The 15,384-nt window shown below is 36.6% G+C and overlaps 1 protein-coding gene across 1 annotated transcript in view; it reads right to left on the bottom strand.

The window, feature by feature from the left end:
- Positions 1-15,384, bottom strand: part of ABCB5 (ATP binding cassette subfamily B member 5) — a 113,979-nt gene that overhangs the window by 19,700 nt on the left and 78,895 nt on the right. The window contains 3 exon segments of the mRNA XM_027101338.1: positions 3,638-3,796; positions 4,868-4,974; positions 7,937-8,140. Coding sequence (XP_026957139.1) covers positions 3,638-3,796; positions 4,868-4,974; positions 7,937-8,140 — 470 coding nt within the window.

Genomic DNA, 15,384 nt, shown 5'->3' with positions numbered 1-15,384 from the left:
TTGGTTCAGTCTTTTATTCAGTGAATATTTATTGCGTGCCTATGATGTTCCAAGCTCTTGTTTTTGGCTCTAGGGAAACATCAGTGACCAAAACAGGCTAAGCTCTGCTCTGACTGAGCTTACAGTCTATGCACTCAATAAATCTGGAAACAAAAAAGATAATTTCACATAGTGGTAAGTGCTATACACAAACTAAACCATGGTAATGGGATAGAGAGTGATGAGGAGAAGGGCTAAGAGGACTACTTTGAGCCATCAGCAAAAGTCCCTCTGAGGAGTGGACTTAGGAGCAGAGGCTTGGATGGTGAGAAAGAGGCAGCCCAGTAAAGAACTGAATGATTATTCCAGACAGAGGAAAGAGCAAGTGCAAAAACACTGAGAGTTCCAGGGACAGAAATGCAAGTAGGGGTCTGATGTGCAGATCACAAAAAAAGACAATGGTAGATGAGGTTAGAAAGGAAGGCAGAGGCCCAAATGTGTAGAGCTTTCAGGTCAGAGTAAGGAATTTGGTTTTATTCAAATTTCAATGGGAATTCATTACAGTATTTTAGTAAATTGATGGAATTGGATTTGTGTTTTAAAAGATTAGCCTAGCTACCGTGTGGAGAATGGATTACAGGGAAGCAAGAGAGTGAGTACAGGGACATCAGTGAGCAGGTAGTTGCAGTGGTCCAGTCAAGACAGGCAAAGAGATAAAACGGAAGGTAACATGGGTAGAGATGGTAAGAAGTATTTTGGAGTTACAGCTGTTAAGACTTGGTGCTGTATGTGGTGGGTGAAGGCAAGAGAAGAAATAAGGGATGACTCTTAGATTTTTGGGCCGAGCAACTGCATAGATGGTGGTGCTGTTTATTAAGATGGAGAAGTCTTGGAGAAGAGACACTTTGGGAAGGAAAAACTTCAAATTCTGTTCTGGACACATTAAGATATGATTAGATGCCTAAGTGGAGATGTCCAGTAGGCAGTTGGATAAGCATGTGGTATTTAGGAGTGGGGTCAGAGTTGGAAATACACAGAAGGGAGTCATCAAGATACAGGTAATATTTAAAAAACCATTAGATTGGATGAAATTACCAATTAGAGTGTGTGGATGAAAAGCACTGAGAACTCTAAAGCCCCCCAACACGTGGAGGCCCAGTAGAAAATCAGGAGCCCATAAAGGAAATAGAGGAGGAGGGGCCAATAACAAAGGAGAAAAAGCCTAGAGAAGAAAATGTTTCAGGAAGGAGAGTATAAAATGCTGCTGAGAGGTCAAGTTAAATGAGATGGGAAAACCGGACACTGGATGGGTCATGGGTGGGCAAGATGGAGGTCAGTGGTGACCTTGATAATGAGTCTTTCTAGTGGAATGGTGGGAATCAAGGCTTGCCTGGAATGAGTTTAGGAGAGGTTGGAGATGAAAAGGTGTAGATAACAAGAATAGGCTACTCTAGAATTTGTTTTGCTGCAAAGGAGAACAGAGACATTGAAAGTAGGCAGAAGGGGACTTAAGGTCATGGGAGAGATTTCTTTTTCTTATGACAGGTGATTATAAAGCAAAGAAACAGTAGTGACAGAAACTGATGTGAAGAGATGATTGCAGGAACCTATTGCAGACAAGGACCTTAGTTCTTGCATGGAGATGGCAGGCATGGTGAGTCAGTGGTACCCTAGTGAGTTTGGTGATGGGAAAATGAGGTGATTCTCTCTTGATTGCTTTGTTACACTATCTTCAGCTAAATTCATTAGAAAGTAACTGGGATTATAATTGCTTTTATAAATGAAAATTCTTCTGTGAGAATTGATAAAATCATCAGACATCCTACATTAGTATAAATATATTTAATTGGCTTGCTCTCTACTAATACCAAGGAACAGTTATATGAAGGAATGGGACACTGGGGATTTAAAGATGGCTGCAGAAAGTTTAGAGCAACGTAAGGAAGACATGTTCTGAGTTTCAAACGATTGGCTTGCAAGCAAACTTTTGGAATACAATCAAATTTTAAGCTTGTGATTGCCTGCATTTCATAAGAACCAAAGAAACAACTTGCTAATTTAGTGCAGGCTGGTGAACTGAATGAAGTGATTTAGGTGATTCTACATTTGGTTTCTTGCTAATTTATCTCTGTAAACTAGTCTGTGTAATCAGAATGAAGTCCAAGGCTAAATGTCATAATTGTGATTTATATGTTCACACGGACAGTACTGCACACTGTTTTAGAGGGTAGGAAAACATGGTAGAACAGGGAGCCTAAGATTCCTGTTGACATTTTACATACAGATATTCCATTTTATAAGAAAATCTGCTTCATGAAACCTCTAAGTGGCCCCACAGATTCAAAAATATTAGGTTGGTGAACTGTGGATGCTTTCCTTCTGAGTGCCTAGCAAAGAAACTTCCTGGGAACTCAGTTAATGTTTGATAGATAAACAAACAAACAAACAAACACATGAAGAGGAACTGAAAATTATTCCAAGTTATTCTGAAATTATTTGGCTTCAAATGACTTTTGGTCATTTCTTCAAATTGAATATATCCTCAAAGTACAAATATGTGCCACCAATAAGGATATTCAAAAGAATGTGTCTGAGTGTTGAGAGGTAAATCCCAAAGAGGAGTTCCCGACATTTTTTGCCAAATGGAAGTATCCTTGAAACAGGTGTAACCTCCCAAGTCATTATATTGAAGAGGCTGATCCTTGCTTTGATGTGTATGTTTTGGTGGGCTTCTTAAAAAGAAAATAACGTTACTTTTTGGAGTCAAATATTGTATGGATTTCTCTAGCTCTAAACATTTAGCAGTGACATTTATGATACAGATTAGTAACAATCTGACATTTTAGGGAGACTTAAGAAGCTCAGAATTAATACCCAAGATAAATTTTTCTAATTTCAGAATTTGAATTTAGGTGTTTCTGTGAAGTAAAGAAATTCATAACTATGTGAACAGAGTTCCAAATAGAAGCACCAACAAATGCTTTGGGAAGAGGCAGCCTCATTGGGATGCCATGATCAATTCTCAATGTGACTTTTCTGAAGAGAAATACTCATTTACATGTGTTTCTCCTGGAGTATTTGCTTAGCAAGGAACTTACCTCACTGATTTACAGTCACACTTGATAAAGCCATCTCCACCTTGGAAGACAATGGATAACAAGAAGGCTTTTTTTTTTTTTTTTTTTTGCGGGACGCGGGCCTCTCACTGCTGCGGCCTCTCCCGTTGCGGAGCACAGGCTCCGGACACGCAGGCTCAGCGGCCATGGCTCACGGGCCCAGCCGCTCCGCGGCATGTGGGATCTTCCCGGACCAGGGCACGAACCCGTGTCCCCTGCATCGGCAGGCGGACTCTCAACCACTGCACCACCAGGGAAGCCCAAGACGGCATATTTTACCCCTACATTCCCAGGTCTAGTAAACTGAAGTAGGAAGCAATTCATCTGGGAGTTTAACTCAGAGTACCTGTGTTATATCAGTATTTTACCAGCTTGACTGCACTTATATCAATAGATATTAAATAACAAAAAATTTTAAAATTTCCCCAACATGTCTTTTGCACATATATGATTTAAATGATAATACACTCTAAACTAGACATCTTTCTGGTTAATTTAAGTACATAACCCATTTACAGGGTTTATATATTTGTCCAACTTACCTGAACATGTCCTCTGGGGTCATTCGTCCTGCTTGAATTAAATAAGTTCCAAATCGAAAACACGCTGCATAGGCAAAATATACAAAGACATGGCTGAATGCGTAACAGATTCCAATGATCTGTGCTTTCTTCAAGGTATTGTGAAATGCACAAAATTTACTAGATAATGGGGCATGAGGTATATAGTAAGGTCCTTTAAATAAACGTAGAGTAATGAATACAGAAGGTAAGACATGTTATCATTTAGGGGGTATACACTTTTTCTAATTATTAAAGAGAAAATGACTTTTTTACTTTTTTTTTTTTTTTTTTTGTGGTACGCGGGCCTCTCACTGTTGTGGCCTCTCCCATTGCGGAGCACAGGCTCCGGACGCGCAGGCTCAGTGGCCATGGCTCACGGGCCCAGCCGCTCCGCGGCATGTGGGATCTTCCGGGACCGGGGCACAAACCCGTGTCCCCTGCATCGGCAAGCAGACTCTCAACCACTGCGCCACCAGGGAAGCCCCGAGAAAATGACTTTTTAACTACTGAGAATTATTATAGAGAAAACAATAAATATAATGATTTTCTTTATAGGTATATGCTCTATAGTTCAATGTAACAAAGCTGCCTCTATGTGTTTTCAAATGAATGGACAAGGTCTGTGAAAGGATAGTTACGGAAAGAGTTAAAGAGATTTGGTTTAAAAATATTTTCTATCCTAATGTTGCACTAATAAAATAGTGGGAATTAAATGGCGGTACCAACCACAAGCGTGAGTGTAAAAGAGTACAAAGCTATCTTTCTGATAAAGTAATACAAAGAGTATCACTAAGTAAATGTGGTAAGGAGGACTAGTTTAAAATTAAAAGAATTGATCACATTTGTTGTGCATATATTCATTTTAAAATGTGAACTCTTTATAGAGATTCAATATAAAGGGCTAAGCAATATTATTTTCTTTCTTAAATATGTTATTTCCTCAATCATGTTTCATGGAAATAAGAAAAATATGCACACGTTGTTATAGTTCATGGCAATGTGGGAGGACCTAAAACATATATTCTAAATGTGCTTGCTCTCAACTGCTCTTTCTAGTTTCCTCTTGGTGGAGTCATATAAGGAATTACGCTATGCCATTACCAGGAAAGATTCCAGAGCAAATGAGTTGGCAGGCAAACCACTGGAGTCACCCAGGAGTGCTGCCTTTATAGGAACAAACTATAGTTAACACAGTCAGTATGCATCTACAATCACCTGTGCTGAGTCTGAAGCGTCTCCTCATACATTTGCCCGAAGGCTTTTTCTCTTGTTAATGACACTGTAGTGCGTATATTCTCCACAGTTTCGGTTGCTATATTATAAAACAAGATAATAAAATAGAGAAATAAAATTAGTAATGGCTGAACTTCTGGTTGTGAGTTACAGTCACAACGGGGACATATTAAGTACATTAAGTCAGTAAGTTTTTCTGATGAGTTTTCTTAGCTTCTTGTTTTTCCTTCCCCAAAATAAGACAGGAAAATAATATATTAGGATAATAAGCTCAAGGAAAATTCCTTTTGAAAAGATTTAGTCCACTGGTCTAAATTTAGCCCTCTTTAAGTCTTCATTGAGTTTCTATTTAAACTAGTTCCATAAGCAGAGGGATCAAACATTAGTGAGCATTATGTCCGTATGTAATTATGCAAAGGAGCTGTCCTATGAATTATGAGCTGATTTAAGAAGAAGACAGAAGAGAGAATCAAGTAAATAATTATTTTATTCTAGCACAGAAATGCAAATAGCAACCAAAGTTCTCAGGAACACTGCTGTAAAGTAACATGGAGTGTGGCTTTTGAATTCTGTATAAGATATTGTATAGCTGTTTTTCATGTTGATGTCTGTGAACTTAAAAAGATATTTAGTTCAAATGTAATGCTTCTTCATAGTTATATAGTTTTCAAAAAGAAGGGGGATCAAAAATGGAGGAGACTTTTGGCTCAGAATAACTTCTTGGACATGAGAACACCTGTTGACTTGAAAGAGAAACTTTCTGCTTCCACATTCTCTTTCCAGGCTGGCAGAGTGGACTGTGGGACAGATGAAGACCTAGGTGGATACCCAAGGTTGTTTGAAGGAGAACTTGGGTTACGGGAGAGAACTGGATATGTAGACCATGGTCAGGACACCTGGATTCTGCTCTAAATTCTCATAATTTCAAAATGAACTCAAAGAAATCTCCATCTGTAACATTTTGTAGTGCATGAGGAAAATCGATGAGAATGCTGAAATCTTGAGGAAAACAAAAAGAAGTGAATGAAAAAGTCTTGTGATCATTTTTCACAATAAAGAAAGGACTGAAAACAGAACCTTAGAAAATAGTCCTTTTTAAAAACTAATATGGTCATTTTATTTATTTTTTACTAATATGGTCATTTAAAACCTGAAAAATAAAACATTTGATGATTTTTGCAAATCTACACATGCAACCAAAGAAGGACCAATATGTTTTATTGGTCCATATTCTAAGTTTTGGTGTTTGGTAAAGTGACTGATTGAAAAGCTAGTGGGAAAGGACACATTGCTTATTTGATTGCAGTTATTGATTGTATACTCTGAGGTTACTTTAATAATACAAAAAGGAAAAAAATCAAATGGCACATAAGCAACTAAAGCTCATGACATAAAAATTAAGATGAATAAAATATAATTAATTACGGCCAGATTAACTTGGAAATTGTGATAATTTGCTCACACGGAGGGCTGAACAACTTTTCCGTGTTTCTGAAGCAAATATATGCTATGTAGTTCAGTCTGTACTGCTCAAGCAGACATTCCAAGGGTCCTTATCTAGTGCAGGAAAGGTGGAAAAGTCCAAGGGTCATGAAAACCAGATTTCTATGAGTCCTGTGCTTGGTTGGATCCCTATTCATGAATATTCATGCTATTTATAATATGATACAATCACTATGATACAGACCATATGATATTAAAATCATCTTTATATTCAGGCCTTTCACCAATGTGATATAGATCTTTGAAACTATATCATGAGAGGAGTTGGGGCTGGGTGACCAAGAGAAGACTTGGCATTTACATGATGCAGCTTCATAGCGTCACGAGAAGCAGGTTTTGGACCTCAATCAAGATGAAAGCCAAGAAGAGAAGGATAGAAGGCCACCAAAAAAAAAAAAAAAAAAAAGAACTCCCTACCATCTAAGGTGTAGGCAGCAGCCTGGGAAAGTAATGCACTGCCTGCCACTGGAGAAAAGGGTGGATAAAAGATGGATATACGCGGGCTTCCCTGGTGGCGCAGTGGTTGAGAGTCCGCCTGCCGATGCAGGGTACATGGGTTCGTGCCCCGGTCCAGGAAGATCCCACATGCCACGGAGCGGCTGGGCCCGTGAGCCATGGCCGCTGAGCCTGTGCATCCGGAGCCTGTGCTCCGCACCGGGAGAGGCCACAACAGTGAGAGGCCCGCGTACCGCAAAAAAAAAAAAAAAAAAGATGGATATACGCTCAACAGGGATGTTGTACAAGAGATTTCTACTTTGGGTGAGTGGCCGGATCAAATGACATCTCTTTCAACTTTTAGATATTATGGTACTACATTACTAATGTTTCTCTAAATCGGTACTACAATGATTATTTTTATGAATATGATTGATTCTGAGAAACTTATATATGTCAAAAAATTTTCCAAGTAAATACATTGTTCATTTTGATCATTTTAAAAATGGTCCTTGTCTCTAAAGCACTACCAATATCAGTACCTTGCCTTGAATTTAGTAACTATTATATTTCCTCTTTATTTTGAAAAATAAAATACCCAGAATTATTCAAGACATTCAATTATTCAATAATCAGAGAATGCAGAATCACAATGTTAACAAATTCCCCCACGATTTGGGAACAGTAATAATGGCTGACATTACTGAGTGCTTACTGTTTTCCAGATACTATTGCATATACTAATAAGACTAAGTGTTTTCTGTAATAGTCATAAAGATCTGTAAGCGGATACTATTTTATTTCCACTTTACAGAGGAAGAAACTGAAGTCCAGAAAGGTTGATGTAACTTGCTCAGATCACACATTTGTTAGTGGTAGAATCTGGATTCTAATTCAGCCAATTTGACTCCAGAGCCTATGCTCTAAATTATGCACCCTATTGCTATGACATTATCTACACCCCATCTTAAACTGATCTGTATGAATTTCAATACATATACATCACTTTACAGATTCCTAAGAAAGGAAGTTATGTATTGTAAGGATAGGAGCTCTTATTGATTTTCTCTTAAAAGGTTATGATGGGAACAACAGTCTTTATTTTACCTTTCCAGCATGCTTAAGTTCTTGCTTATCCTTGTTGGCAAATCCAGTCATTGCTGCCATTTCAATCATTCCTGTCAGAGCAAGTACCGGAGCAGTACTCAGAATCAAGAGTGTCATCTCCCATCCATATATGAAGGAAATGATAACTGAAAGTCCCATGTTAGTTGCATTTTGTGTTAAGACACCAACCCTTGAACCCGTTGCCTATAATCAGACATATTTTGGAAAAAAGTCAGTTAATTTTAAATTTACAAGAATTGCTATTATAGTTTCTTGCAAAATAAGATAAGCTTTCTTTTTTAGGATTTATACATAGATTTTTATTTTGAATTTATACTTAGAGATTAAATAATAGTTATAGTTTAAAAATGTCCACTACTAAGGGGTCATTATGTTTTATTTGTCTATATTATGTCTGATATTGTCCTTTGACATGTTCCTATTATTTTTGAATATGTTCTTACTTTCTGGCACAAAAAGATTTTCCAGGCCCTACACCTGAAATCTGTCATTTCTCCAAGGAGTTCTAGTTCCTGTTAGTGGAGAATGTTATTTAGGACTTACTATATGAAGAAAAAAATTTTTTTAATTAAAAAAAATCAATATATGGTGCTAGTTGTACTCATTATCAGTGGAATGTTAGTAGATAGAACTGGGGAGTGTGTGTGTGTGTGTGTGTGTGTGTGTGTGTGTGCGTGTGTGCATAGATGCAAGCACATATTGAAATCTATATTTATTTCTCTATTTACATTTCTTGAAATCCATGAGTTCATACCAATACCTCCAGTTCCAATCCAAAAACACAAGGTTATTTCCAGCTTTCTCCCTTCTAATATTTGTTATCCCCTTCTTCAACAGTGAGAAACCTGGCTCCCATTTTCTTTAACAGAGTTCCTAGATCAACCTCTCTGCTATCATGCAGATCGTGACCAATCTGCTATCATGACCCCTGTCTCTCCCCTGCATGCATACCCTCCTCACTCTTCTCTGGCTTGGCTTTCCCACATGAGGCTGCTGCCTCACATGGATGCCCAACTTACCATATGTGGGCTCCAAAACCAACCCTGCCCCTTCCCCTTACACTGAAAAAGGGCCGGTACTTTTTAGTCACTACACTGTAGTAGTGCTGAATGGAATGATTGAGGATATTCATTGAAGTATATACTTTGGATATGATATCTTGCGGTCCCTTTTCTGCACTTTATAACTTGGTTTCACTCAGCAAAGGTCTAAAGAGGCAATATCAAGACAGAAAAGGAGTTGGAAACATCATGGTATGAGGTAACTTAAAAGAAATTTGGAAAAAAATCTTAAATTAAGTAGAAATATCTTCGTAACTGCTTTACGAGAACTGCATGTCTTATGAATTAACTTTCAGTGGGACACATGTTAAGTAATAAACTGAAATGTTAAATTCCTTTATGCTGTGATGAAAATATGAAACACCTATTTACCTAGAAACACAGCTATAATCAACCAAGATATCAATTCACATTTTCAAACATATGTTTTGCTCTGATCATGAAAACATGGCCATTGGAAAAGGTCTAAATAATGTTAAAAATTACATCCTTCCAGACATAAATACATACACACATTCAGATTAGGATTATTGTGTGTATTCAGCTTTGTATCCTGCTTTTATCTCTTTACATTATACAGCAAGCTTTTTCCTGGGTCACTAAATAGTCTTCAAAAAATATCTAGTCGATTGCTTCCAATTTTTCACTATTAAAAGCAAAGATGTAATGAACATCTTTGTGCAAAATATTTGTGCTCATCTTTTATTTCCTAATGTTAAATTCCTAGCGTGGAGTTATATGTTAAAGGGTATATACTCTTACATTCTTCATAGATATTGTCAAATTGCTTCTCTACAAGGTGATATCAATATTCACTGAAGTATCCCCCAAATTAGTATCATCATTAAAATAACAATAAAAAGCCCTCTTTCTCCACAGGGCTCTGACTTATTCCTAAAAAACTTTTGTGGTTTTAGTTTCAAGACTGCATCTGATAATGATCCACTATTTTCCTATTTTTTCACTGAACTATCAAAGAAAACCCCAAAAAAGTAAAAACAAATAACAATAACAAACACCAAACAAACCACTAAATACTGAAAACTCAGACAGGTAACCCATTTTACATGCTTTAGGGCGTTATACACTAACTCTAAGCTATGAGGCTGAAATAAAAATGTCATTTGGTACTAATACTTGCTTACACTCTGCCTCTTGAGAGTTTAAGGATGATGCAGAGATAAATGATGCTGTATATTATGGACTGAATGGTTCTACACCCCCCCACCCAAATTCATATGTTGAGGTCCTGAATCCCAGTTCCTCAGAATGTGACTGTATTTGGAGATAAGGTCTTTAAAGAGGTAATTAGATTAAAATGAGGTTTTGAGGGTGAGCCCTACTCCAATATGACTGGTGTCCTTATAAGAAAAGGAAATTTGGTTGCAGACATGCTTGCATAGAGAAAAACAATGTGAGTACACAACACGAAGAAAACTATAAGTCAAGGTGAGAGGACTCAGAATGAAACCAACCATGCCAACACCCTGATCTTGGACTTCTAAGCTCTAGAACCATGAGGAAATAAATTCCTGTTGTTTAAGCCACTCAGTCTGTGGTACTTCGTTATGGCAGCCCTTACAAACCAATATACTGTACTTGCTCCTCTCCTCCCACCCTCACCATGAGTTTCAAAGTTATATAGGTCAGATAGCTGGATGAAGAGGCTGTGGAACTTAAGTACTTGTACTGTTGAAGGTCCCACCCCACATCAGATTAACTATGGAATGCTCCTACAGCCACATAAACATATATATTTTTTGCTGTAAAATAGAAGTATTTTTAAAAATTACAATCAAGTTTTGTTAAGAATAAGATAGTCACTGTTCTTTTAATGTAAAATTTATCTAAATATTACTAAGAAATTACTTGCCATCAATTACTTGATAGCTATGTTTTTAGGCCTTTATACATTCATTAATTTCCACTTTGTACTTTCTTATTTTGAGGTCAATGACTTTTCCTTTTTCAGATCTCAGTTTTTGGCACGATATCTATATTAACAAAAGTGGAAAACATATCCAGGGAACAGTTATTCTTTTCTGTTTGGGTATTTCCTATTATGTGGCCATAATATAGTTCCTTTTTTCACCACCTTCCTCTGTTTTTATCCTATTTACTTTAAGATTACAGCTTTTTACAGGAAATCAAAAGAAAATGAAGTCAAAAGGTGAAAAACAGGAAAAGTAAAGACAGAAAGCATGCTGAGGATTGTAGTTTTTGAGTATAAAATTATGCGGCATGTTGGAAAAAGAGGTAGAGGGAATTATCAGAGGCACATCAGATGAACATTTGAGAGTCACTTAAAATTAGTCTAAGGAGTATGCAAACCAACCTCATGTCTAAAAACATACAAGTGTAAACTTGCCAAATTTTTAATGGAACGGTCTTGTATTTGAGCTTTTTGTTTGGGACATAAGAACTTTCTATAAAGTGACTTGCACTTGCATAACCTTGCTTATTCAATAAGCTTGATTTATTCATTCTTGTACTAATCTGCTTCTTGAAAGTAAGATCATATACCTTTCTAAATGGCATTTTAGTTTAAGCTACCAGAAACTTACTGAAATATTCACTCAACGCAGCCATGGACAGGCCACAAACCCTGCCTTTTGGTGATGGTAGTAGGATAAGAAGGATCTGAATATATCTTTCCTGTTCCAGGAAGAATTAACAGAAAACAACAGACATCTGGCCTTGAAAAATACTACAAGAACTAAAAGAAAATTTAAAATTGCCTTAAAGACCTAGAGAAATAGGGTAGCTCTGGAAAGAATTTAGAACTGCAATCAGAGGAAATTTAATTAAACTTCTTTAGATTCTTTATCAACGTGCATGAAGATAGAATTTTTCCTTGGAAATCAAGAGCAGAAAGTCATAATTAAATAGTTCTACAGATAACAATTATTTATGGAGTATCTACTATGTCCAAATACTATGCTAAATGTGGGTCATACAACTTTGATAAGAAAGTTCCAGAGGAATGGCTGCCATAAGGAAATAAATGGAAAGATACTCAGTAAGCAATTGTAGAAATAAAATTCTATATAGCAGGATTTCTGCTTCTGGCTAACATGAAGAGAGGGAATGGATTTGTCCTCCCATCTGAAACAAATAAAAAATAGACAAAATATATGAACCAATAGTTTTCAAGATACTAGACCTAAGGCAACCAAGGGTGAAATGGGAAACAAACGAGGTGAGCCCTATGTTTGCCACGGTTTACCCCTTAAAAGAGCTTCCAGGCTTCAGGATAGGAAAGGTAAACTGAGATAGAGCCTAACAGACTCCGTAAGTGGAGTAGACAAAGCTGAGTCTGGAGAGGCCAAGGAAGCTAGAGTTTGTAGCACAGAACACTGAAGAAGAGAGAGGTATACAAAAAGAGAAATCTGGATATCTGCAGAGGGTCCTCCTTGAGTATTCAACTGAACAATGCATGTGTGAGGGCTAGTCATACCAGTCATACCAAGACCATACGCTTGGTCATACCAGCCTGACTGAATAACCTCATGATTCACTGGTCATTGGGTAGAGTATATTGAAGGGTCTTGCCTCAGTTGTTGGCTCCAGTCCTGCTTAATAAATCTTAAAATCGAGACCCCCCACAAGATCAAACTGTTCCCAAGTAACTTAACTGCATCCCAGAACAAAACAAGAATATTTCTAGAAATACAAAAATATTCAGCACCCCAAAATGCTAAATTCACAATGTGTGGCATCTACACAAAAATTACTAGGTATGACAAAAAGCACCAAAAACGACTCATAATGAGCATAAAAATCAATCAGTTGAAACTCACCCAGACAGACAATGACGTTAAAAGTTATTATCATTGTATAACATACATTCAAAAAGTTAAGAGATAATGAAAATAAATGAAAACGACCCACATAAAAATTCTACAAATTCAAATGTCAGTATCCATAAAGAAAGTTTTATTGTAACACAGCCATGCCTCTTTGTTTACCTATTGACTATAGCTGTCTTAGGACTATAATGATGGAGTTGAGGGGTTGCTAGAGAAACCATATGTGCCGCTCTCCTTGCTTTGTACTGCTGCTCACTGTGATGACATTGTATATAATTTGGCAGCATGTTGAGTGCCCTGTGTGTTGCTGTACTGTGATATTTCATCCTAGTTTTAAAAATTACCATTGTATGCCCATCATCTAAAGACAAGAAAGGAAGAGAAAAGTGGACTTTGGATGTCCTGCTTTTAAGGAAGGCACAATGGACTGTGGATCACTTTGTGTTCTAATTAGATGTCACAGTGCTGTGTTTATTATGCCATGAGACTATACAGTCTTAAAAATATACAAAACAGGTCGACATTAGCAGACTAAGCACGCATCACAAAATTCCTATTTCACAGGAAAGTAACATTTATAAAAATTAGAAATGGGAAACAAATGGAATGGAAATAACACAGAAAGGAATAACAGCAGAATTTCTTCATAAAACTAAAAAGTGAAAACAAGGCTGAATCTAAAGTAAGTTTCTGAGTGGCTCATTTATTAGCTAAGCAAAGAAAGTCACTCAGAGACAGTGAGTTAATTAAATCATGTTTGACTGCAACAGTGGAAGAAATCTGTTCAGAAAGCATAAACTAATATCAGATGATTAGCGTTTTGATGAGAAGAACTGCTCAAAAAGTTGAGAAAAACGACAGCAATATCAATTATCAACTGAAAACCAACATAGGTCATTTTGAGTAGTTTTCCCTGGCTCTTGATGGGTTGACATATGTTACTGATACTGCTCAACTGTTGGCTTTTTTGAGGAGTCGATACTGAGTTTGAAGTGACTTTAAAATTAGCTGCTATGAATAGTCTGTGTGGAACAACTGAAGGTGAGAATATTTTCAAAGAAGTTGAGAGATAAACTAGATGAGTATAACCTGAAGTGTAATCTGCTAAGATGTATTATAACTGATGGTGGCAAAAATATTTGTAGAGCAGAAAAAACAAAAAGGTTTAGTTGTCAAATTACAAAGTTTGTGAAAATGTAAGGTGTTTAAGGCCTATTGTTATTCACCCTATTATTCATTAGCAAGTATGTTGTGGAAAATAAATGAATTTATCACACATTATTGGACCAGTGGCGAAGTTCATTTGCTCCTGTAGACCTTACTATCTTTATTTCTTTTTTTGTCAAAAGTGGAAGCTGAATTTCTTGACTTGTCTTCCCAGACAACAGTTTGAGGGCGTAGCAGTGGTAAAGTTTCACTGCAAAGTTTTGAGTTCAGGGCTGACATTGAAATTTTTTTTTTTATAGGAAGGACCACCTTTAACCACTATGGTTTTGGATATTAGCTTTTGCTGTAGACTTGATAATGTCTCAATTAATTCAACCTAAAATTGTAATGCAAAACAGCAATTATATGCCAACCTTCTACTGTGGTAAAGTGATTTCAAAGACTACTCACATTGTTTGAATTATAAGTAATGTTAAGCTGTTTTATACACTTTCCATGTCAAAAAGTTAACCCAAAAGGTGAGGTCACCATTGTCCACGTAATGATACCCTAGCTCTACCTAATCAATTCACTGGGCTCTAGGAATTAATAAAGGAAATTTTTATTTCTTGGGGCAATGTAACTGTATTTCTGATGAGAATTCTCGGAACTAACATTGTGTCTGTTGGTATATCAAGTGTACACTGTGGCATCAGTCACACACTTTCATGTGGACAAAAGTGAGGTAAGACTTCTGGTTGTTGAAAAGGGGTTGCTAAAATATACAGAAATAATACTTTGTAACTTTGTGAAATTCAGTCTCCCAAAGAATTTAAAATGGCTTTATACCTTTAATAAAACTACATACTACACAGAAAATAGTCTGTTGACAGATGTACTGGCAGTAAGCCATTGCCTTGGGCTGAAATAATACCAGTTAAATTGGTTGTATTCAATCAACTATTTCAGGAATCATTTTGTCCTATAACCTTATTTCACTAACATGTTTTTCTCATGACTCTCAAAGTATCAGAACATCTAAAAATAGCCAGGAGTTTATATTTTTGGTAATTAGTAAGGGCTTCAGAATAAAATTTACTGTTATTAAAGGGTTAGTTTATAAACATTCATCCTAATACATTTGATAAAATAACATGTAACTGAAATTACATGATGAAGAAACTGAGATGGAAATATCTTAAGTTGATATGATAGGATATATGACCCCAAATTATTGTTTACTGATTCATCTCTAGTGTGGTGTGTCTTTGTGATAAAAGAAATAGTGGACAAATAGGATTAGTAAATAATCTTCCTTCGATAGAAAGAGAATCCATTCAAGTTAGATATGAACCTACCTATATATGGCAAAGCAAGGGTTTATGTGAATTATATGCCAGTAGACACAGTC

The sequence above is a fragment of the Aethalodelphis obliquidens genome, unplaced genomic scaffold (assembly GCF_003676395.1).
Source record: "Aethalodelphis obliquidens isolate GAN/ISIS:26980383/991018 unplaced genomic scaffold, ASM367639v1 scaffold5, whole genome shotgun sequence".
Lineage (NCBI taxonomy): Eukaryota > Metazoa > Chordata > Mammalia > Artiodactyla > Delphinidae > Aethalodelphis > Aethalodelphis obliquidens.
This window is presented reverse-complemented; position numbering and strand designations above follow the sequence as displayed.